Source organism: Lissotriton helveticus, chromosome 5_1 (genome assembly GCF_964261635.1).
Source record: "Lissotriton helveticus chromosome 5_1, aLisHel1.1, whole genome shotgun sequence".
Classification (NCBI taxonomy): Eukaryota; Metazoa; Chordata; class Amphibia; order Caudata; family Salamandridae; genus Lissotriton; species Lissotriton helveticus.
The window spans coordinates 1,208,675,203-1,208,699,563 of record NC_136065.1 but is presented as its reverse complement, the minus strand read 5'-3'; the positions used below and the strand labels follow the sequence as shown (position 1 = coordinate 1,208,699,563).

Below are 24,361 nucleotides of genomic sequence, written 5' to 3'. Positions count from 1 at the left end.
GCCGTTCGGTCCTCCAGGACTTTCTGGTGTAGGTTGTATTGGTTCGCAGACCCACCACCGGGGTTGGTATTGCTGGGGTATCTATTCTAAGGTAAGGAATCTAATACTAACCTGTTTCTTTCAGATGAACAAGTTACTTACCTTCGGTAACGATATATCTGTAAGAAACAGTAGTTAGTATTAGATTCCTTACCGCCCCGCCCATCCTCCCCGTTCTGCGAACTGATACCTAGGGTTAGGGACATCCCTTTCAGGGCCCTAGTTTCAAATGGCACCAGTGTTGGTTCTCACATGGCTCTGCGTGTTCTGGCGCGGAAAAGCTGTGTGCAAAGAACTGACGTCAGCGCGCGGAGGCGGCGTCTATATACTCCAGCGACGTCATCACGGCGCACGACGCCGACGACGCGGAGCCGCAGGGGACGCCTGCAGACGACGCCTACCGACGCGCAGGGGTACTGCTACGCAAAAGTTTCCGGATCCAGACTGACGCCTGGGGATATTCTAAGGTAAGGAATCTAATACTAACTACTGTTTCTTACAGATATATCGTTACCGAAGGTAAGTAACTTGTTCATATGTGTGTGTGTGTATATATGTGTGTGTGTGTGTGTGTGTGTGTATATATGTGTGTGTGTGTATATATGTGTGTGTGTATGTATATATGTGTGTGTGTGTGTATGTATATGTATGAAGGGATTCATTTCCTGAAACGCGTCCTGGCGTTTTGAACTTTGTGTGGTTCTGGACTGGAGGCCTTTCAGCAAGATTTAAATAAAGAAGAGAGCATATTGTAAATACTCCCGTTGTGGCGTCATTCAAAGGGTGCCTGTTTCGAGTTGATGTGTATATATGTATATATATATATATATATATATATGTATATGTATGTATATATGTATGTATGTATGTATGTATGTATATGTGTGTGTATGTGTGTGTATGTATATGTGTATGTATATGTGTATGTATATGTGTGTATGTATATGTGTGTATATGTGTATGTATATGTGTATGTATATGTGTATATATATGTGTATATATATGTGTATATATATGTGTATATATATGTGTATATATATGTATATATATGTATGTATGTATATATATATGTTCGAGGCATGTGGGCTGCTAAATTCATATCTTAGCATTAGATCGCCGCCTAGTGTTGGGTCCGGATGATCGCACATTGTTGTCCTGGAAGAGTCTTCGAAGTATCCTGAGATAGGTGGCTCCTCCCCTGGACTACAGTGCGCATGGGCATCGGCTCCATCCCCAGATTGTTTTTTTCCGCCATTGGGTTCGGATGTGGTCTCGACGTCTCTCTGTCGAAACCGAGAAAAACTATCTTTTAGCGGCCAAAAGGCCTCGCTTTTTGCGTCGGTATTGTCTGCGCACGGTCTCGAGTCTTCCGTCTCTTGGAGCCGGAATAAGCGGAGTCTTGTTTCGCTTTTCGAACTTTGAGGCCTTCTCATCGCGACTCGACTGCAAAACTTTTCAGACATGGAGCGGAGCCCGTTTAAATACTGCCCGCTTTGTGGGTCCAAGTACCCACACATCGATCTACACCCCGTTTGTAACAAATGCCTTTCGCCTGACCACGACGACGGCAAGTGCAAGGCCTGTGCACAGTTCCGGTCTAAGAAGACTCTCAAGCTTCGGCGCGCGGTGCGCATGGAAGCTAGACAAGCGGCCCCGGATCCGGAAAACATCTTCGGCGACCAAGATGAAGAGGACCAGGGTCATCATCTTCAGATCTCCCCACCCGAGACGGAGGTCGAGGCGGATCCGGTAGACGACGACGGTGTCGTGGGTCAAGGCCTTGAATACGTCGACGAGGTAGGAGACGACGAAGAGATTTATGGGGCCGCGGCGGATAGCTCAGGGGACGAGCTCTGCCCCGAAGGTTTCGAGGATACCGACCGGGTCACGGGATCGCCTGTAGGCCTTACCCACGACCCCATGCCGCAAGCCACAGCCCCGCCTTCTGGCCCGGCCACGGACTTACTTGCTGAGCAGACTGTATCGAAACCGAAACCGAAAGCATCGGGATCGACTCCATCTAAAATGGCCGACCCGAAAACGAAACCGAAACTTAAGGACTCGAGCGTCCCTAAGATGGCTGCCGTGCCAGCGAAAACGACTGTACCCGCTACTCCATCGACTCCGTCGACCTCCGGTCCGCAGAAGTCGAAGAAGTCCGTCGATTCCGCTGCTGCTCATTCGAAATCGACGCCTGAGGAGGGGTCCTCTAAAAAAGATGGTCGGCACGGATCAGCATCGGCGCCGCCGTCCAAGCCCGCAAAGGCCGGCTCCACGGAGTCTACGCAGGCGCACGGATAGAGGACTGGCACGTCTGCGCACCGGTCCCAGGACTCGGGGTCGGTGACAGCGGGTTCCGCGTCGAAAGCCCACAAGGCCCACAAAGACGTCGGATCCGAAGGAAAGGTCAAAACATCCTCGTCGGCTCCAAAACCAACTGAGAGTGAGGCGTCCCTCGTCGCCGCATCACTACAGCGAATTAGGGAGAAGGCCTCTGCTCCGTCGGCTCCGATTTCGTCGCCGAAGGCACAAACAGACAATCCAGCGAAGCCTTCTGGTAAACTTCTCTTTGTTTTGCCGCCAAAGGAGGCGCCGAAAGCCTTTTCCACCAAATCGGCACCGAAGAAGACGGTTTCTTCAACGGCTGGCCCACTTCCACGTCGGGTTCTCGAATCAGAGGATGATTCAGAGCAGTTCATCGACGCAGACACCGGCAAATTGACCCTCTATAAGAGGAAAATAACTTCAGAGTCAGTGGACTCATATGTCATCCCACTGAAAAAGAAAAGGGTGCCCCTTGATGCTTCAGGCCTCACAGAACCAATCCTGCCTCCTCCAAGACGGAGCCCTACTCCCTCACCAGAACACTCTGCGGGTGAGGGGTATGATGAGGATGAACAATACAATTTCCCTATCAATGAACCAGATGCACAACCGGATTCATATGATGACACTGGTGACCAGGGCACCCAAAATGTGGGGCAGGACCCGCAGCTTTTTAATGCACGTGCATCCCCCACTGAGGATTCAGCAGGTTTTCATGCGCTACTTGAGAGGGCAGCGGCCAATCATGATGTGGACATGCATGCTGACCCGATAGAAGAAGACTTCCTTTTCGACACATTCTCAGTCTCTGAAAGGACAGTAAAAACGCTGCCTATGCTTAAGGGAGTCCTCAAGCATGCGGGGGATATCTTTAAGGAGCCTACCAGGGCACGAGTGGTCAATCCACGCATTGAGAAGAAGTACAGACCTGCACCTGCAGACCCCGCATACATTCGGGGACAGTTGCCACTGGACTCTCTTGTGGTCGCCAATGCCAGGAAACGTGCCAACTCCCAGACAACGGGTGAAGCTCCTCCCCCGGATAAGGAGTCCAAAGTGCTAGAGGCAGGGGGCAAAAGAGTAGCTGCGCAGGCCGCAAACTTTTGGCGCATTGCCAATACACAGGCACTCTTAGCACGTTACGATAGGGCGCATTACGACACCCTAGAACAGGTTATACAACACCTGCCTCCAAAGTTCCAAGAAGGCACCAAACTGCTTATTGAGGAAGGGAAGCTAATCTCAAACGCAGCTGTAGGAAGGTAGATCCCTGACTATGGTTGCCCCCAACTTTTTGCCTGGTGTTTTGCTGGTTTTCTGACTTAGTTGACCTGGGACCCTGCTATTCAGGGCCCCAGGCCTACTGCTCTCTCTGTAAAATGGATTCCATGTACCTTAGGTACATATCTAAATTGGATACTGAGCCACCTTATCAGTCCCTGTACAGTGTACCTTAGGTACCCAGGGCATAGGTGTACCCAGGGCCTACCAGGGGCTGCAGCATGTATTATGCCACCCCTGGCTGGCCATCCAAAACTGACACAACTGGCTGCACGACAGCTGGGGCAAGGTGGTGTACTCACCCTTTGCTTTAGATATAGTATACCTATATCTAACCCTAAAATGGACACACAGATCTCCTATCAGTCACTCCTATGGCAGGCCTTAACAATCCTGAAGGCAGAGTGCTTGGAATCGCGTGAGATGGTGCTCTGGCATGAGCTGAGCCTGTCTGCGGCTTTCGGGATCCATCCCTTAGCCGTTTCCATGATATCGCATACCATATATTCTTAAGTGCATTATAATCCTCGCGGTTATATGCCAACTCTGGTATCGCTTTATCAAAACATGTCGAGTAAGGTGTCATACGAATTGGAATACTAACCCCTCGCCAATTCTGGCGACGGGGTTAGCATTCCACCCTTCTAGAGGGACACGACATGTATGTAACCCCTAACCCCGGTTAAAGTCAGACAGAGCCTTAGCATCCACAAAATGGATGCTGCCACCGAGACACAAGTCTGCCCTCCTGCTGCTGGGAGTCCTCCCAGAGCAGGAGATAAGGACAAAGGGTTTCCTGCCAGGGGCGGTGCCAGCACCGTCCCAGACAGGGTTTTGTGTATTGTAGGTAGGCAGGGCTTTAGAGGAAGGTGACTGCACGTGGCACCCCGGTGCTCACTGTGCATAGGCTGGCTGGAACCAGTTCCAGGGTCACTCCAGACCCTGTGCTGGGGAAAAGCCCGCCAAGGAAGTGGGTGTAACCACCCCCCTCCTAGTCCCACCCCTAGGGCAGGACTTAGTCGCGTGCCAGCCCCTTTTTACAGGATAAAGGTAGGAACTGGCCCCCTTCCAAATCAGATCATCTTTGAATCCTGAAACTACTTTCCACGAAAGGAACTCAAGACTTCTTCCTAAGATTTCTCCCTTGTGACTAAGGAGTAGTCACCCTGCATCCGCAGGCACCATCTAAAGAACACTGCGGTCTGCTGCAAGTCCTTCCTCCGGAATCCGACTGCCCAGCTCGACGAGAACCGGCTTCCCTGGCACCTCTGACCTCTACCTGCATCATCAGTCACGCTGAGATTCGTGGGTGTGACGAGACCTCGAGGGACCGGCCATCTTCAAGACTGCACGACTTCTTTCCAGCAAGCCCGCCGAGTGAATTCCTGGTGAGTGCTTTGGGGTCCGAGAAGCCCCCACCCTGAGCAGCTCCAGCACCGAAGAGCAGCCCCCCAGCATCTCCACGATCTGCGTGGGGCCCTTCTGCTTTTTACTGCTCACCGCGTTGTTTGGCTACTAGCCCGCTGGCTTGTGGCCTTCCTGACGACGCCCGACGACATTTCTGCTGCTGGTCTGGTTGCTCCAGACTGGCCCTTGCTTCCCTCCATCGGAGAAGTACCCTGGACCCTCCTGGTCCACTCAAGACGCCATTTTAGGTCCACCGCGTGGGCCTTGCATTTGCCAAGACTTGTTGCCCAATCCTGAGTCCAGCGACGTCGACAGCAAGAACCTTCGTGGGACAGCTCGCACCTCCATCCTGGTCGCCGACAACGCCTCCTGGTCCGAGAGACTGCAGAGCCCAGCAGCGCCCACTCACCTGACTGCGGTGACTTCGCCCGGTGCCATCCTGGTGCCCACTTAATCACTGGCTAGTGATTCAAGAACTTGGTCCCCTCTGCTTTCAGGTTTTCTTCTTCCTTGATCCAGGCTTGGATCCATCGAACTTTCCTTCACTGGTCGCCTGCCAGCAACTTCTTCCTTCCAGGCTCCTGGTCCGGCAACGAGATCCCCGACGTCTTTTCAGACCTATGCAGCTGCAGCCCCTGGGCTAGGTAACTTCGGCACTTCGGTGTCCCAGCATAGCCTCACTATCCTAGGGTCAGGATCCACTGTCGTTTTCTTCCTACCAGGTCGGGTTCGCCCGTGAACACTAACTTTGCCTTTACTAGCCTCCATAGACTTTGTCCCGCATCCCGCGTGAGAGTGCACACTCTGCACCCGAGTCCCCTAGGTCTCCTAGAAGTAATCTAACGATTCCCTAGTCCAGTCCTAGCGATTCCAAAGCCTATTAGAACTGTTACTTACCTGCTAGTAATTCGCATTCCACTTTTAAAGTATATGTTTTTTCGTGCCCCTCGGGCATTTGTGTATAACGTGCTAACTTAAGTATTTTCGTAAGAGTTTTGTTGTGTGCTTAGCACCCTGTCCTCATAAAGAGTACAGGGTTGTTGTGATTCTAATAAATACATTGTTTATTTTCATAACACTTGTGTGGTGTCCTTTCACTGGGTGTTCAAGGGGTAATGTGATGGTAAAACAGCTGGCTTAACACGCCCTCTAGAGTCTTAGCCTTAGACTGCTCGTATCCATGCTACTAGGATAGCTGGTCTATAAGGTTGACTTACAACCAATCATCAATAAGGGTTGTTTGGACTGATATATAGTGATCACTAGAATAGTGAGCACTGCACATCAGGCCAACTTCTCACAGCAGCCATCAAGTGTGCACTTGACGCCGCAGACACAGCTGCTAGAGCTATCAACACTAGCGTTATGCTGAGACGACAGGCGTGGCTCCGCATCTCGGGGTTTAAACCAGATATACAGACAACCATTCTTAATCAGCCAGTCAATCCTGATAGTCTGTTTGGTCCAGATGTTGACACCACCCTAGAAAAAATAAAAAAAGACACAAACTGCTAAGTCCATGGGGGCCCTCCAGTCGCAACAGTTTCGTGGCAACAATTTTCGTCGCTCAGGTGCACGTGGAGTCACCAGAGGACAAATGGGTCAACAGTCTCAGTTCTCAAAAGGTGGAGCACAATCCTCGTTCCAAAAGCAGAACAAGGGAGGTTACAGAAATAACAGCAACAGAGGTCGCGGCAGAGGAAACAGCTCCCGCTCCTCTACCCCAAGCAAACAGTGACTCTCCGTCACTGCCCCCCGACCACTTAACACCTGTCGGGGGGAGACTGCAGCAGTTCCTGCCCGTCTGGAGAAACATCACCACAGACAGGTGGGTGCGACAACTAGTCCAGTATGGTTATTGCCTAGAGTTGAAATCCACTCCACCCAACATCCCGCCAAGGCAAAGGCCTATGTCCGCAGAGCACTTGCTCTTATTGCAGCAGGAAGTGGTGGTGATGCTGCAAAAAGGAGCAATCGAGCTCGTGCCGGTGAGAGAGGAAGGCACAGGGGTGTACTCCCTGTACTTCCTTATTCCAAAGAAGGACGGATCTCTCAGACCCATTCTAGATCTACGCCCCCTCAACCTGTACATACTGTCAGAACATTTCCACATGCTCACACTGCAGCAGATTCTTCCCTTGCTAAACCAAGGGGACTTCTTAGCAACCTTAGATCTCAAGGATGCTTATTTCCACATTCCACTACACCCGTCCCACAGGAAATACCTCAGGTTCACTATTCAAGGCAAGCATTACCAGTTCAAGGTCTTACCCTTTGGAGTCACCACAGCCCCAAGGGTGTTTACCAAGTGTCTGGCGACGGTAGCAGCGCACCTCAGGAGGCAGAACATCCATGTCTACCCCTACCTCGACGACTGGCTCGTGCAAGCCAAGTCGGAACGACAGTGCGCCGCGGACATGTCAACTACAATTCACCTTCTTCACGATCTGGGTTTCTCGCTGAACTACCCAAAGTCGCATCTACAACCAGCACATGTCCGGCAGTTCCTAGGTGCGACGATCAACACCCTGACGGCCATGGCTCAGCCAAACCAGGTCAGGATAGACAGCATGCAGTCTCTGATCCAAAAGTTCAGACCACAACACTCGCTTCCGGCGAGAGTATTCATGCAGTTGATAGGCATGATGGCCTCCTGCATCTTCATAGTCCCTCACGCACGGTTACATATGCGCCCGCTCCAGGAGTGCTTAGCGAATCAGTGGACACAGGCTCAGGGGCAATTGACAGACCTAGTGTTGGTTACCAGTCGGGCATACGACTCTCTGCATTGGTGGACTCCACACAACCTTTGCAAGGGCCGACTGTTCCAAGAGCCTGTGCCGCAGATTATCCTGACAACGGACGCATCTCTCCAGGGATGGGGAGCTCATCTGCTCACTTACACAGTGCAGGGACTATGGACGACGCGGCAGCAAAAGATGCACATCAACTATCTAGAACTGATGGCAATCTTCATGGCGATCAAGTCCTTCATTGTACATCTGTGCAACAAGGTAGTGTTAGTCCGGACGGACAACATGACTGCGATGTACTACATTCAAAAGCAGGGAGGCACCCACTCGCCACAGCTGTCTCATCTGGCTCAGAGCATGTGGAAGTGGGCCATTCAGAGGAACATTTTCCTCATGGCAGAACACCTCCCAGGGAAGGACAACCAGATGGCGGATCTGCTCAGCAGGTACAGCCATCAAATGCACGAGTGGGAGATACACCCATCTGTCCTCCACCCGTACTTCCAGCAGTGGGGTCATCCGGAGATAGACCTGTTTGCCACAAAAGGAAACGCAAAATGCCAACACTTTGCCGCCAGGTTCCCTCACCCACAGTCGCAGGGGAATGCGATATGGATGAACTGGTCAGGCAAATTTGCGTACGCTTTTCCGCCAGCCCCTCTGATACCGCTGGTCGCAAGAAAGCTAAGGCAACACGCGATGACTCTCATCCTAGTTGCTCCAACGTGGGCGCGCCAGGCTTGGTACACCACGTTCCTCGAACTCTCAGTGGTGCCGCATCAAAGACTGCGCCTCACGCCCAGTCTTTTGACGCAGAACCATGGAGAAATTCAGCATCCAGATCCGCAACAGCTCAACCTGGCGATCTGGCTCCTGAAGTCCTAGAGTTTGGATACCTTAACCTACCTCCAGAATGCATGAACATCATCAAGGAGGCAAGGAAGCCAACTACCAGAGCATGCTATGCTGCGAAATGGAAGCGTTTTGTCATTTACTGTACAGCCAATGACATCAACCCGCTAGATGCATCTATCCCCAACATCATTTGCTATCTGTTGCATCTTTACAAGTGCAATCTAGCGTACACTTCCATTCGGATACATCTATCCGCCATAGCGGCTTATCTTCAAAACAGGCAGCATCTCTCTGTCTTCAGAGTGCCCGCCATTAAAGCCTTCCTTGAAGGTCTGAAACGAGTCATTCCCCCAAGAACACCGCCAGCTCCGGTGTGGAACCTCAATGTCGTTCTCACCAGACTGATGGGACCGCCATTTGAGCCACTGCACTCGTGTGAACTCCAGTTCCTTACGTGGAAAGTGGCTTTCCTGGTAGCTATTACGTCTCTGAGGCGTGTCCGTGAGCTGCAAGCGCTCACAATCCAAGAACCATTCATTCAAATTCATCCAAATAGGGTAGTGCTACGCACTAACCCCAAATTCCTTCCGAAGGTGGTGTCACAGTTTCATCTAAACCAAACTATTGACTTGCCAGCATTCTTTCAAAACCCGCAAACGGTGGCAGAAAGAATGCTCCATACCTTAGATGTACGGAGGGCGTTGATGTACTACATAGACAGAACACAACCCTTTAGAAAGACAAAACAACTTTTTGTTGCCTTCGCACCACAACACAAAGGCAACCCTATTTCCAAAGCAGGGATAGCCAGATGGATTGTTAAGTGCATCCAGATATGTTATCAAAAGGCCAAGCGCACTTTAACAATACCCCCAAGGGCGCACTCCACACGCAAACTGGGGGCATCCATGGCTTTCCTAGGGAACATTCCTTTAGAGGATATTTGCAGAGCAGCCACGTGGGTTACACCACACACCTTTACAAAACACTACTGTGTTGATGTGCATTCCAAGCAGCAAGCTGCTGTAGGACAGGCTGTTCTCAAAACACTTTTTCAGGTTTCTGCAGCTGGCACGGGCAACCGCCGCTGATGGAGGGACTGCTATGTATTCTATGCTAAGATATGAATTTAGCAGCCCACATGCCTCGAACTGAATATGCTACTTACCAGTATGCATCTGTTCTTGGCATGTAGGGCTGCTAACATTCATATCGCCCGCCCTCCTCCCCGGTGCCTGTCGCAGCTGCAGATATACTATTGTATTTATTCATTAGCATGGACATCCTTTACACTTTTCACTCCATCTCCTGCCACAATGGCGAAAAACAATCTGGGGATGGAGCCGATGCCCATGCGCACTGTAGTCCAGGGGAGGAGCCACCTATCTCAGGATACTTCGAAGACTCTTCCAGGACAACAATGTGCGATCATCCGGACCCAACACTAGGCGGCGATCTAATGCTAAGATATGAATGTTAGCAGCCCTACATGCCAAGAACAGATGCATACTGGTAAGTAGCATATTCAATATGTATGTATGTATATGTGTGTATGTGTGTATGTATGTGTGTATGTGTGTATATATGTGTATGTATCTGGAACTTCGAAATTCAGCAAACACGACTGGAGGCCAAATGACGAAACGGACCCATTCAGGTTGATTTAAACGCTCTTTATTCTGTTCTGTGCACCCTCTCGATCGCCATGACTCGTTTCGGGCCCTGGAGCCCTTGATCACATGACATGGTCAAAATACACCCAGTGATTTGTAGTGCCGGATTAGTCACATGGTTCCAAGCCTATAGAAATAAAGAAAATACTTCAGCCTAGACCGGACTGTTTGACAAAACAACATTCTCATTGCATTTGTGTTTTTTTAAAACCTCATTTCATCATCATAATAGTTAATCCCACGGATTGTGCAAAATTTCGCAATAAATACAATAAATATTTTAAATAAATATTTATACATGTGCAAAATTGCAATACACCTATATACAAAAATCATTGTAGATCAATATACAAGACTTTCTGTGCAAAATAGCTGAAAAGTAAAGTGCATTGTGCAAATTTTCCAGAGGGATCTATTATTTTGTAAGGATTTAAATGATTCTGCCCAAGTGGGCATCGTCAACATAATTCCGGACCACTGCTTCTACATTGCTTGGATTTTTTTCTGTTTTATCCACGCACCACGAATGGAAATAGTGAAATAGTGTGATTTTTCCCTAATTGTGTATTATATACTGTTATTTTAAAATCTGGCAGTACTTGATAACATAGCATGTTTTGACATTTCAATGCCCCTAATTCACTTATACAATTCTAGTGTCTGATATCTCCCTTGTGGCATTGATTGACATGCCTGGCCACCGGGTAGGCTTCATCCTTATTAATTATCGCCCTCATATGCTGCAATATGCGCTTGTGGACTTGCAGCTTCGTGCTACCAACGTAGCAGAGTCCACAGACGCATTCCAAGACATAGATGACAAAATCTGATTTGCAGGTTATTTTCTTGGAAATGGGAATTTCCGTCTCACTAAACGGAGAACGGTACGTTGTTTTGTTCTTTCCTATGGTGCATGCCTTGCACACTGCACATTTGAGGGAACCCTTGCTTTTGCCTAGCCAGTTACCTCCAGTTGGTATCTCCGGGCTACTCCTGACTAGCATATCATTCATGGATCTAGCACGGCTGTATGTAATAGCCGGAAAGACTGCCATTGTTTTACCAATCACAGGGTCCCCTGTGATTATATGCCAGTTTTTCTTGACAATGTTCTGTATCTGTCTATACTGGCAACTATAGCCCAAAATAAGTCTTGGCTGTCCCTCTGCTTTTTTTGATATTGTAGGTTCTACCTCTATTGTTGTTATTGGGGATATTACAGCCATGTTGGCCCTTTCCATTGCTTTAGACACCACACTCTCTGTATAGCCCCTCTGTAAGAACCTTGCCTTGCTTTCTTTCTGTGCTGTAAAACAAGCTGTATCTGTGCTACAGATTCTTCTAATCCTCAGCATCTCCCCATAGGGGATGCTTCGGATTAGATGGTTGGGGTGCTGACTAGAGGCATGGAGGATTGTATTGCCTGCAGTTTCTTTTCGGTGTAATTTCGTCTGCAGTCTCCCTTCCTCTACATAAACCTCTACATCAAGAAAATTAACTTTATTTTCACTGACGGTACCCGTGAAGTGTAGATTCAATTCATTCTGGTTGATATTGCTAATGAACTGCTCCACTTCACCTACTGTCCCCTTCCAGATTATAAACAAGTCGTCTATGAATCTGTACCATGATACCACTTTACTGGACATGATCTCACCAAAGGCATTGCCCAGGACCTGCTCCTCCCACAGCCCCATGTGTAGACATGAGTAACTGGGGGAGAAGCAGGCCCCCATTGCTACTCCCCGCAACTGCTGGAACATTTGATTTTGGAAGAGAAAATAGTTGTTATTAAGACACATTTCCAACATCTCCACCAACATGATGTTATGTTCCAGCATACACACAGGTCTTTTGCTGAGAAAATGTTTCACTGCCCTCACTCCATCAACATGGTTGATGCTTGTGTAGAGAGCAGTGACATCCAGTGTGACCAGTAGATATTCTGTAGTCCACACCACTGATTTAATTTTTTGCAAAAAGTCTGTGGTGTCTCTGATGTATGATGGCAGGGATTTCACAAAGTCTTGGAGGAAATGATCAATGTACCTGGACACTTTTTCAAATGTCCCCCCACACGCTGAAATTATGGGCCTCCCAGGTGGCTTAGCACTGTCCTTGTAGATTTTGGGGATCAAGTAAAACACTGGAGTTATAGGATGATTAGTCTTTAAAAATGTCAACTCATCCCCACTTAGAAGACCTTGTCCTCTCCATGTGTATAATTTTGTGTTCAACTTATCCCACGCATGTTTAAATGCCGATCGATCACATCTGTTGTAGCACAGTCTATCGCCTAATTGTTTCAGTGCCTCCTCCAGATACAGGGACAGGGGCCAGAGGACGATATTGCCCCCCTTGTCCGATTGCCTAATCAGTTTTTTCATCACCCTGGAGTTTTTTCATTAGGCTACCAAAAGAATTATTGTACTTTCTCGTACCTTTGTTCGTCAACAGTTTTTTTTATTTAATTTTTTCATCTCTGATGTTACCATGTCACTGAATACATCGATATTGTCATGTGCCAACACTGGGTTAAACGTTGATTTCGGTTTAAATGATGTATTCCCAGGAATATTAGTCACCGCTGTACTTGTTGTTTCTTGGATATTCTCCAGGTCTCCCTCATTGAGGAGATCCTGTAGATCGCATTGCAGCTCATATCCCCTTACTGATAAATTATTGTCCTTCCCCATGCTGATTTCTTGGGGTTTGCGTGCCTTCTGTTTATTAACCAAAAATAGTTTTCTAAGTTTTAACTTCCTTACAAACTTAAAGTCCATTCGGGTTCTGGCATAATCAAACATACATGGTGGACAAAATGTTAATCCCAGTGATAAGATTTTCTGTTCTTTGGGACTTAGACGAGTATTAGTTAAATTCACAATCGTCATATTGTCACTTACTTGTGAATTTACCGACGATTCCATCTCCTGTAGGACTTCTTTTTTGCACCTTGATTTGGCTGCCCTGTGTTTCCTTCGCTGGTTGAGCTTGGCGTTGTTCCTTTGTTTATGCCGGGTTTGGAGACATGGGGCCTTAATGTTTGTATATATATGTGTGTGTATGTATGTATGTATGTATATGTGTGTATGTGTATATATATGTGTATATATATGTGTATGTGTATGTGTATATGTATGTGTATGTGTATGTGTATATGTATGTGTATATATGTGTATATATATGTGTATGTGTATGTGTGTGTATATATGTGTGTGTATATATATGTGTGTATATATGTGTATATATATATATGTGTATATATATAAAAAAACAAGCAATTGCAGCCAAAATAACCATAGAGCTGGATTATGCTGTAAAGAATTTCCACCATACATGAAACATATGCATTAGAAACATGAGAAACAACATCAAAGATTGTTTTGAAACTGTTTTAATGCTGAAAAAGCAGCAGGAATTCTTACTATATCCTGAAAGCATAGAAAGCTCCCAGGCTGCATTGCAAACACACAGTCTAAAAGACTGAAAAGCTAACCTGTAGCTGCATGCTACAAAAAACTGACACCGTGCCTTTAAGGCACTCATGACCCCCAGTATCCCATCATGCCTCAGGGGTGACAGTTGGGTCAGTTGTTCCTTTTCGGAGACTGAAAAACCATGGAAACAAATAGGTTAACAATATCTCCAAAGTAATAAAGATCCTTTGCCCGGGGAGGCGGGAGGGTTGCTTATGACTTTGATGAGGATACCCCTGGAAGAGAACTAGGATTACAGGTAAGTAATTAATCCTTCTCTTCCAGGGGATCCTCGTCAATAGTCATAAGCATTAGAATAGAATAGCGAGCCTCACCTCATCTCCCTGCGGGCAAAGGAGTAACAATACAGTAATAACATTACTAAGCCTAGAAAAACTAAGCTTGTACAGGCGCGCAGACTACCCAAATAGATTCCTCAAAGAGGCTTGTCCTACTTGAGTATCAGTCCTGGAATCAGATTCTAGGCAGTAATGCCTTGTAAAGGTATGAACTGATATCCAGGTTGCAGCCTTGCAAATCTCTGACATAGGGATATCATGTAGGAAAGCCACTGTTGCCGCTTTCCCCCTAGTAGAGTGTGCTTTAGGTGACAAAAGCAAGGGCTTGCCTGCAAGCTGATAAGCCAATTTAATACAGGAGACGATCCATCTGGAGATGGATCTTTTGGCAGCTGGGAAGCCCGTCCTCAGTGGACCGTAGTTGATAAACAATTGGTCCGTCTTTCTACTCTCCTTGGTCTTTTCCAAATAAAATGTAAGGACTCTTGAGATCTAAAGAGTGCAGCGACCGCTCAGCTGGGGTCGTAGGGTTTGGAAAAAAGGAAGGAAGAGAAATAGACTGATTTATATGAAAATCAGAGACAACCTTAGGTAAAAAGGATGGATGCGCCCTCAAGACTACTCTGTTGTGATGGAAAACAGTGTAGGGTTCTTTTGTACACAGCGCCTGTATCTCACTGACTCTGCGCGCTGAAGTTATTGCGACTAGAAAAGCCGCCTTCCACGAGGTGTTGCAAGGAAGATCTGTGGATGGGTTCAAAGGGGGGGGCCATCAACTTAGACAACACTAGGTTTAATTCCCACGGAGGAGAAGGGTTTCTAACAGGGGGGTACACTTTCTTCAACCCCTGTAAGAAGTCCTTGACCACCTCCATCTAGAAGGAGGGCCGAGTAGGAGACTTCCTATAAGCCGTAATGGCAGAGAGGTGCACCCTGATTGAAGCATACTTAAGACCAGATCTCGCTAAGTACAACAAGTAAGGCAGAATCACCTCCTCCTGTGCTGAAGAGGGATCAAAGTGACGTTCTCTGCACCAAAGAAAAAACCTCTTCCACTTAAACGCCTAAGACGTTCTAGTGGAGGGTCGTTTTGCTTCCTTTAAAATGTGCATACAATCAGATGGCAAATTTAAATGTCCGTATTGTATGATCTCAGGAGCCATGCTGTTAAGTGCAGTGAGGGAAGGTTGGGATGAAGAATCTTCCCCCCCATCTTGGTCAACAGGTCCGGCCTGCATGGCAGTCTCCTGGGTGGAAACACCGACAGCTGTAGAAGGTCCGGGTACCACCACTGCCGAGGCCAGTCCGGTGCTATTAGGATCATGGTCATGCTGGATCTGATGAGTTTGGACACCCCCTTCGGAATCAGGGGCAGAGGAGGAAATGCGTAAGCAAATGTCTCTGACCAGTCCATCAAAAGGGCATTCCCCCTTGTCCCTGGACGGTGGAAACTGGACGCGAAGGCGTGGCATTTTGAATTTTCGTCGTCCGCGAACAGGTCTATTTCTGGACGACCCCAGCGATGGAAAAGGTCTGCCACCACCTCGTGCAGCACCCAGTCTGACTGATCTTCGAAGTGCCTGCTGAGTGCGTTGGCCTTGACATTTAGCTCTCCTGGGAGGTGCACCGCCACTACTGTGAGGTTCCGGGCAAGCAGCCAGTGCCATATGGCTTGTGCCTCCAGAGAGAGAGGACGCGACCGAGTTCTGCCCTGCTTGTTCAAGTAGAACATGGTCGTCGTGTTGTCCGTTTGAATCAGAACGGAGTGTGATTCGAGTGCAGGAAGGAAGGACTTCAGAGCCAGATGGACTGCTCGAAGCTCTAGCATGTTGATATGGTAGGTCTGTTCCTTTGCTTACCACCTTCCTTGAATTTTAAACAATTGACAACAACTTCTTGGAGCGCACAGCAAATTAAGGACAGTTTCTGTCAAACAAAGTAAGTTCGGTGCTCCAGGTAGATGTGAGCCTGTTGCCTTGACTCCAAACAAAACCACAAAGTGATCCGACAAGTCACAAAATAATCCACCGAGCACTCTAAAATCAAATTCAGTCCACAGAAAGTATTTTCCTTCTTCGGTCTTTTCTTTATTCAAAAGCTCTTCTTCATCCAAATTAAATTTCAGCAGACAGCCTACACGTGTTTCGTCTTAGTCCGTCTCGGACAAGAGACTTCTTCAGGGCTCGTATTCAGAAGTAGTAATTCTGTAGCACGATATCATAAATGTATGTAGGTTTCCCTTTTCCCTTTTCAGTATTCGTTCTGCTCATTAAGCTCTCCTCGTATTTGGAAGTAGTAAATCTGTAGCATGTAGGTTTCCCTTTTCCTTTTCAGTATTCAATCTGCGTAAAGCTGTAAATATGCCGCTACGTTATCAGCATCCTCATCCTCGTTCTTGTAATCGATTATCCCAGTCTCTACTTCGTAACTACTTCTGTCATCTCCGTATTTTCTTGCGTGCCGATTGAATACTGAAAAGGAAAAGGGAAACCTACATGCTACAGATTTACTACTTCCAAATACGAGGAGAGCTTAATGAGCAGAACGAATACTGAAAAGGGAAAAGGGAAACCTACATACATTTATGATATCGTGCTACAGAATTACTACTTCTGAATACGAGCCCTGAAGAAGTCTCTTGTCCGAGACGGACTAAGACGAAACACGTGTAGGCTGTCTGCTGAAATTTAATTTGGATGAAGAAGAGCTTTTGAATAAAGAAAAGACTGAAGAAGGAAAATACTTTCTGTGGACTGAATTTGATTTTAGAGTGCTCGGTGGATTATTTTGTGACCTTCCTTGAATCTGCAGACACCCCATGTGTGCTCCCCAGCCCTGGAGAGACGCGTCTGTGACTATAGACTGTGTTGGGAGAGGTTGGTGAAAAGGCACTCCCACCAGAAGGATGCGAGGGCGAGTCCACCATTTGATGGAGGTCTTCGTCACCTCGGAAAGATAGATCCGGTCTTCCCAGAGCCCTGTCGACTGATCCAATTGATCCTCCAGAGCCTGCTGCAAAGGTCGCATCCTCAGCCTGGCGTCAGGAATTAGGAAGATGCAGGACGCCATGGAACCCAGCAGAGACGCCACTTGACGCGCTGTTGGATTCTGGGATGGGTGCCGCTCCAGACGTCGTTTGGGGAGTTTCACTTGTATGAACAGGCCCCATTAGTTGAGAACCCTGAGTTTCAGGAGATGGGTGCTGAAGAGGATTGGGAGGGGTCTGAGGACCCTCTGACCAGAGAGTGTCAGTCTCATGAGGACTTGGCAGGAGACCTTGGGGAGGCCAGTGGCCTGGACACCTCTCCAGACACTGGTTTTGTCTCCCCTGCTACCGTGGCTTCGGAGGAGGGGGCAACCTACAGTGTGGTGTTGATGAGGGCTGCCAAGGCCTTGGGCCTTGAGCTCCCCGTCGCGGCCGTGAGGACTAATCTCCTCACTGAGGTCCTTAAACCGCAGTCAAGCTCGGCTGAGCCTCTGCTACCCTTTAATGAGGCCTTGACCGACGTTCTTCTGGGCACTTGGTCCAAGCCCGCTACGGGTTCGCCCGTAGATAGAACGTGGCCAGACGCCACCGCCCCGCCCCAGTCTTCCAACACCGCATGCCTCTTGGGCCGCTACACCCACTCTCTGTGGGATGCGGAAGTGCTGCCAGAGTGTCCGTTGGAGGTACGGGCCAAACTCGGCCAAGCCCTTGTGGAATGCCGGGATGCAGCCAAATATTCTATACGGTGTGGGCTGGATACCACTGACTCACTGGGTAGAGCAATGGCAACGACGGTGGCGGTCAGACGCCACGCCTGGTTGCGGTCCGCCAACTTTTCGGCCGATGTCCAAAACACTCCGATGGACATACCGTTTGATGGGCGTCGCCTCTTTGGCGACAAAGCAGACCATGCGCTTGAGCGCTTTAAGGACTCCCGGGCTACGGCCAAGTCCTTGGGCCTCTCGGCCCCGCGCCAGCAATCGGCTGCTTATCATTCCTTTCGTGGCCACGGAAGGGGTGTACCCACACGTGCTGCCAGCCACGCTCCGCAGGGTAATACCCAACGCAGTGGCGGCCGTGGGAACCGCCGTCCCGGCGGTCGGGGACAATGGCGAGGTCAGTCCACACCTTCCCCCGCAGCATCCGCCTCAAAACCCTCCTAGTCCGTGCTTTCAGGCCCATGTGACGCCAGTGGGGGGCAGGGTTAGCCATCACCACCTCCACTGGCGCACCGTCACTTCGGACAGGTGGGTGCTGCAGATCGTCCGAAGGGGCTACTCCCTCCCCTTCGAGGCGACTCCTCCAGCCATGCCACCGCAGAACCACCGTGTATCGGGGGATCATTTGCGACTTCTGCAGGAGGAAGTTACGGCCCTCTTGGCCAAGGGGGCCATCGAGTGCGTTCCTGGGCCAGAAGTAGGGTGTGGTTGCTACTCCCACTACTTTCTGGTACCCAAGAAGGGCAAAGGGGGCCTGCGCCCTATCTTGGACCTCAGGAACGTCAACTGCTTCCTCCGGAAGGAGAAGTTCAAGATGCTGACACTGGCTCAGGTCCTAGCTGCCCTGGACCCAGGAGACTGGATGGTAGCGTTGGACTTGCAGGACGCTTATTTCCACATCCCTGTCCTGCCGTCCCACCGGCGCTACCTGCGGTTCACGGTAGGCCACGAGCACTTTCAGTATACTGTGCTCCCCTTCGGCCTTACCAGCGCCCCACGGGTGTTCACAAAGGTGATGGCGGTGGTCGCAGCTCACCTGCGCAGGGTAGGGGTTTCAGTCTTCCCCTACCTCGACGACTGGTTGTTGAAGGCGGGCTCCCCCCAGACAGTCGTCAGCCACCTCCAGACTACAGCAGACCTCCTGCACCGGCTGGGGTTCTCCATCAATGTGCCGAAGTCACACCTGTGCCCCTCTCAGAAGCTCCTTTTCATCGGAGCGGTTCTCGACTCGGCGCGGTTTCGGGGTTATCCACCCGAACAGCGGGTCTGGGATATTCAGGCTCTGATTCCCATCTTTCAGCCGTTATCCCGGGTCTCGGTCAGGTTGACGCTGCGGCTTCTGGGGCTGATGGCCTCCTGCATCCTGCTGGTGCATCACGCCAGGTGGCGGATGCGGGCTCTGCAGTGGGACCTGAAGTTTCAGTGGGCCCAGCATCAGTGCAACCTATCCGACCACGTCCTGATCTCGGAGGGCACTGCGAGACAGCTGCAGTGGTGGCTCACGGACCGCGATTGGGTCAGCGGCAGATCCCCCTCCCTTCCCCAACCGGAGCACGTAGTTGTGACGGATGCGTCCCTCCAGGGATGAGGTGGCCACATGGGAGAGGCGGAGATCAGAGGCCTCTGGTCTCCGGCGGAGGCCCGGCTCCACATCAACCTGTTGGAGTTACGGGCGATTCGTCTAGCACTGAAGGCATTCCTCCCCTCTGTCAGGGGGAGTGTAGTGCAGGTGTTCACGGACAACACCACCGCCATGTGGTACTGCAACAAACAGGGCGGGTTGGGGTAGTGGACCCTTTGCCAGGAGGCTCTGCGCCTCTGGCAATGGCTGGAACGCCAGGGCGTGACCCTGGTGGCTCAACACCTGGCAGGTTCTCTGAACGCCAGGGCGGACGAGCTCAGCCGTCGGTGCATGATGGATCACGAATGGCGTCTGAACTCGGACGTGGCGCAAGGCCTCTTTCAGCAATGGGGAGGGCCTTGGTTAGATCTATTCGCCACTGAAGAGAACGCGCAATGTCATCAGTTCTGCGCGTTGGAAGTTCCAAGGCGGCACTCGCTCTGAGACGCTTTTCGTCGCAAGTGGATTTGCGGTCTGTTGTACGCCTTTCCGCCTATACCACTTCTGCCCAGAGTGCTGAAGAAGATCAAGCGCGACCTGGCCCAAGTCATCCTTGTGGCTCCGGACTGGGCACGAAGGTACTGGTATCCAGCGCTACTCAGTATGTCAGTCGATCCCCCGGTTCGTCTGCCTCTTCAGGAGGACCTTCTGTCGCAGCAGCAGGGGACGGTTCTCCACCCGAACCTGTCCAGTCTCCACCTCCATGCTTGGAGATTGAGCGGCGACAGTTGAGGCATATGACTTGCCTCCTGAAGTCTGTAACGTCATTCTGGCAGCCAGGCGTCCCTCCACAAAGTCGGTATACGCCTGCAGGTGGAACAGATTTGTGGCATGGTGCACAGCAAAGGCTGTGGATCCTCTTGCTGCCCCTCTTTCTGAGGTTCTTCTCTTCCTTCTTTCTCTTGCCCAGCGGGGCTCTGCTCTGGGCACTATCAAGGGCTACCTTTCTGCCCTTTCAGCCTTTCTAAGGCTGCCTGATCAACCTTCTTTGTTCAAGTCCCCTATTGTAAATAGATTACTAAAGGGCATCACTCACACATTCCCTCCTGTTCCGTTTGTGATGCCTCAGTGGGACTTGAACCTGGTTCTTACGTTTCTGATGTGTGCCTCCTTTGAGCCACTTCACAACTGTCCTCTTCGCCTTCTTACTTTGAAGACTGCTTTCCTGGTTGCCATCACCTCTGCCAGGAGAGTGAGTGAGCTCCAGGCCCTTTCTTGTACTCCACCTTTCCTTTCTGTCCATCCGGACAAAGTGGTGTTGCGTACCAAGCCATCTTTCCTGCCCAAGGTTGTCCCGGCCTTCCACATCGGGCAGTCTATCACCTTGCCAACCTTCTTCCCGCCACCGCATCCCTCTAAAGAGGAAGAGTGGCTCCACCGTCTGGACCCAAAACGTGCGCTCTCATTTTACTTGGACCGCACACGCCAGTTCCGGGTGGATGACCAACTCTTTGTTGGTTACGTGGGCGCTTAGAAGGGGAAAGCGATGCACAAGAGGACCATCCGCCGGTGGATCATCTAGTGTATCCAGGCATGCTACTCCTTGGCTAGAAAGGAGCCCCCTGTTGGATTACAGGCTCATTCCACCTGAGCCACGGCGACTACAACTGCCCTGGGCCGGGGGGTGCCCTTACAAGACATCTGTCAGGCAGCTACGTGGTCATCACTGCACACGTTTGCAAGACACTACTGCCTGGACAGCCAAGTCCGGAGGGATGGCTTCTTCGGCCGTTCCGTCCTCCAGGACTTTCTGGTGTGATTATTGGTTCGCAGACCCACCACCGGGGTTGGTATTGCTGGGGTATCTGTTCTACGGTAAGGAATCTAATACTAACGTGTCTCGTTCAGATGCACAAGTTACTACTTGTGTAACGATATATCTGTAAGAGACATTAGTTGGTATTAGATTCCTTACCAACCCACCCATTGTAGGAAGGTAGATCCCTGACTATGGTTGCCCCCAACTTTTTGCCTGGTGTTTTGCTGGTTTTCTGACTTAGTTGACCTGGGGCCCTGCTATTCAGGACCCCAGGCCTACTGCTCTCTCTGTAAAATGGATTCCATGTACCTTAGGTACATATCTAATTGGATACTGAGTCACCTTATCAGTCCCTGTACAGAGTACCTTAGGTGCCCAGGGCATAGGTGTACCCAGGGCCTACCAGGGGCTGAAGCATGTATTATGCCACCCCTGGCTGGCCATCCAAAACTGACACAACTGGCTGCTTGACAGCTGGGGCAAGGTGGTGTAATCACCCCTTGCTTTAGATATAGTATACCTATATCTAACCCTAAAATGGACACACAGATCTCCTATCAGTCACTCCTATGGCAGGCCTTAACAATCCTGAAGGCAGAGTGCTTGGAATCGTGTGAGATGGTGCTCTGGCATGAGCTGAGCCTGTCTGCGGCTTTCGGGATCCATCCCTTAGCCGTTTCCATGATATCGCATACCATATACTCTTAAGTGCATTATAATCCTCACGGTTATATGCCAACTCTGGTATCGCTTTATCAAAACATGTCGAGTAAGGTGTCATACGAATTGGAATACTAACCCCTCGCCAATTCTGGCGACGGGGTTAGCATTCCACCCTTCTAGAGGGACACGACATGTATGTAACCTGTAACCCCGGTTAAAGTCAGACAGAGCCTTAGCATCCACAAAATGGATGCTGCCACCGAGACACAAGTCTGCCCTCCTGCTGCTGGGAGTCCTCCCAGAGCAGGAGGCAAGGACAAAGGGTTTCCTGCCAGGGGCGGTGCCAGCACCGTCCCAGACAAGGTTTTGTGTATTCCAGGTAGGCAGGGCTACAGAGGAAGGTGACTGCAAGTGGCACCCCGGTGCTCACTGTGCATAGGCCGGCTGAAACCAGTTCCAGGGGCACTCCAGCCCCTGGCCTGGGGAAAGCCCGCCAAGGAAGTGGGTGTAACCACCCCCCTCCTGGTCCCACCCATAGGGCAGGACCTAGTCGCGTGCCAGCCCCCTTTTCCCAGATAAAGGTAGGAGCAGGCCCCCTTCCGAATTAGATCATCTTTGGAATCAAGACACGACTTTCTACGAAAGGACTTCAAGATTTCCTTCTTCAAGATTCTCCCTTGTGACTAAGGAGTAGTCACCCTGCATCCGCAGGCACCATCAAGAACACTGCGGTCTGCTGCACGTCCTTCCTCCGGAATCCGACTGCCCAGCTCGACAAGACCCGGCTTCCCTGGCACCTCCGACCTCTACTCACCACTACAGCCAAGCTGAGAACCGTGAGTGCGACGAGACCTCAAGGGACCGACTATTGCCAAGACTGCACGACTTCTGCACAGCAAGCCCGCCGAGTAATTTCCTGGTGAGTGCTTTGGGGTCCGGGAAGCCCCGACCCTGAGCAGCTCCAGCACCGAAGAGCAGCCCCCCAGCATCTCCACGATCGGCGTGGGGCCCTTCTGCTTTTTGCTGCTCACCGCGTTGTTTGGCTACTAGCCCGCTGGCTTGTGGCCTTCTGAACGACGCCCGACGACATCACTGCTGCTGGTCTGGTTGCTCCAGACTGGCCCTTGCTCCCTTCCCGAAGAGGAGCACCCCGGACCCTCCTGGTCCACTCAAGACGCCATTTTGAGTCCACCGCGTGGGCTTGAATTAGCCAAGGCTTGTTGCCCAATCCCGGGTAACTTCGACGCCGACAGCTTCATCCATCGTGGGACAGCTCGCCTCTCCATCCTGGTCGCCGACAACGCCTCCTGGTCCGTGAGATCTGCAGAGCCAGCGTCGCCCACTCACCTAGTCGAGGTGACTACCATCCGGTGCCCTCCTGGTGCCCACTGACTACTGGCTAGTAGTCACGAACTTGGTCCCCTCTGCTTTCAGGTGTCATCCATCTTCCAGATCCAGGCTTGGATCAACTCGAACTATCTTCACTGGTCGCCTGCCAGCATCTTTCTTCCAGGCTCCTGGTCCGGCAACGAGGATTCCCGACGTCTTTTGAGACCTATGCAGCTGCAGCCCCTGGGCTAGGTAACTTCGGCATTTCGGTGCCCCAGCATAGCCTCACTATCCAAGGGTCAGGATCCACTGTCGTTTTCTCCCTACCAGGTCGGGTTCGCCCGTGAACACTAACTTTGCCTTTACTAGCTTCCATAGACTTTGTCCCGCATCCCGCGTGAGAGTGCACACTCTGCACCCGAGTCCCCTAGGCCTCCTAGAAGTAATCTAACGATTCTATAGTCAAGTCCTAGCGATTCCAAAGCCTATTAGTACTGTACTTACCTGCTAGTAATTTCGCATTCCACTTTTAGAGTATATGGTTTTTCGTGCCCCTCGGGCATTTGTATATACTGTGCTAACTTAAGTATTTTCGTAAGAGTTTTGTTGTGTGCCTAGCACCCTGTCCTCATAAAGAGTACAGGGTTGTTGTGATTCTAATAAATGTGGTGTCCTTTCACTGGGTGTTCAAGGGGTAATGTGATGGTAAAACAGCTGGCTTAACACGCCCTCTAGAGTCTTAGCCTTAGACTGCTCGTATCCATGCTACTAGGATAGCTGGTCTATAAGGTTGACTTACAACCAATCATCAATAAGGGTTGTTTGGACTGATATATAGTGATCACTAGAATAGTGAGCACTGCACATCAGGCCAACTTCTCACACCCATCCTCCCCGTTCTGCGAACCGATATCTAGGGTTAGGGTTACCCCCTTTCAGGGCCCTAGTTTCAATGGCACCAGTGTTGGTTTTTAACATGGCTCTGCGTTTCTGGCGCAGAAAAGCTGTGTCTAAGAACTGACGTCAGCACGCGGAGGCGGCGTCTAAGTACTCCGACGTCATCTAAGTACTCCGACGTCATCACGGCGCCCACGACGCCGACGACGGACGCGGAGCCGCAGACGCCTACCGACGCGCAAGGGTACTGCTACGCAAAAAAATTCCGGATCCAGT

General features: G+C 50.3%; 2 protein-coding genes across 5 annotated transcripts in view; both read left to right on the top strand.

The window, feature by feature from the left end:
• LOC144756483 (uncharacterized) overlaps positions 1-8,845 on the top strand; it is a 30,967-nt gene extending 22,122 nt beyond the window's left edge. The window contains exons 2-3 of the mRNA XM_078646294.1: positions 2,371-3,618; positions 6,359-8,845. Coding sequence (XP_078502420.1) covers positions 2,371-3,618; positions 6,359-6,424 — 1,314 coding nt within the window. The 3' untranslated portion in view covers positions 6,425-8,845. The remainder of the gene's footprint in view (positions 1-2,370; positions 3,619-6,358) is intronic.
• The window catches only part of EIF3A (eukaryotic translation initiation factor 3 subunit A), a 1,009,075-nt gene that overhangs the window by 409,778 nt on the left and 574,936 nt on the right, over positions 1-24,361 (top strand). The window lies entirely within an intron of this gene.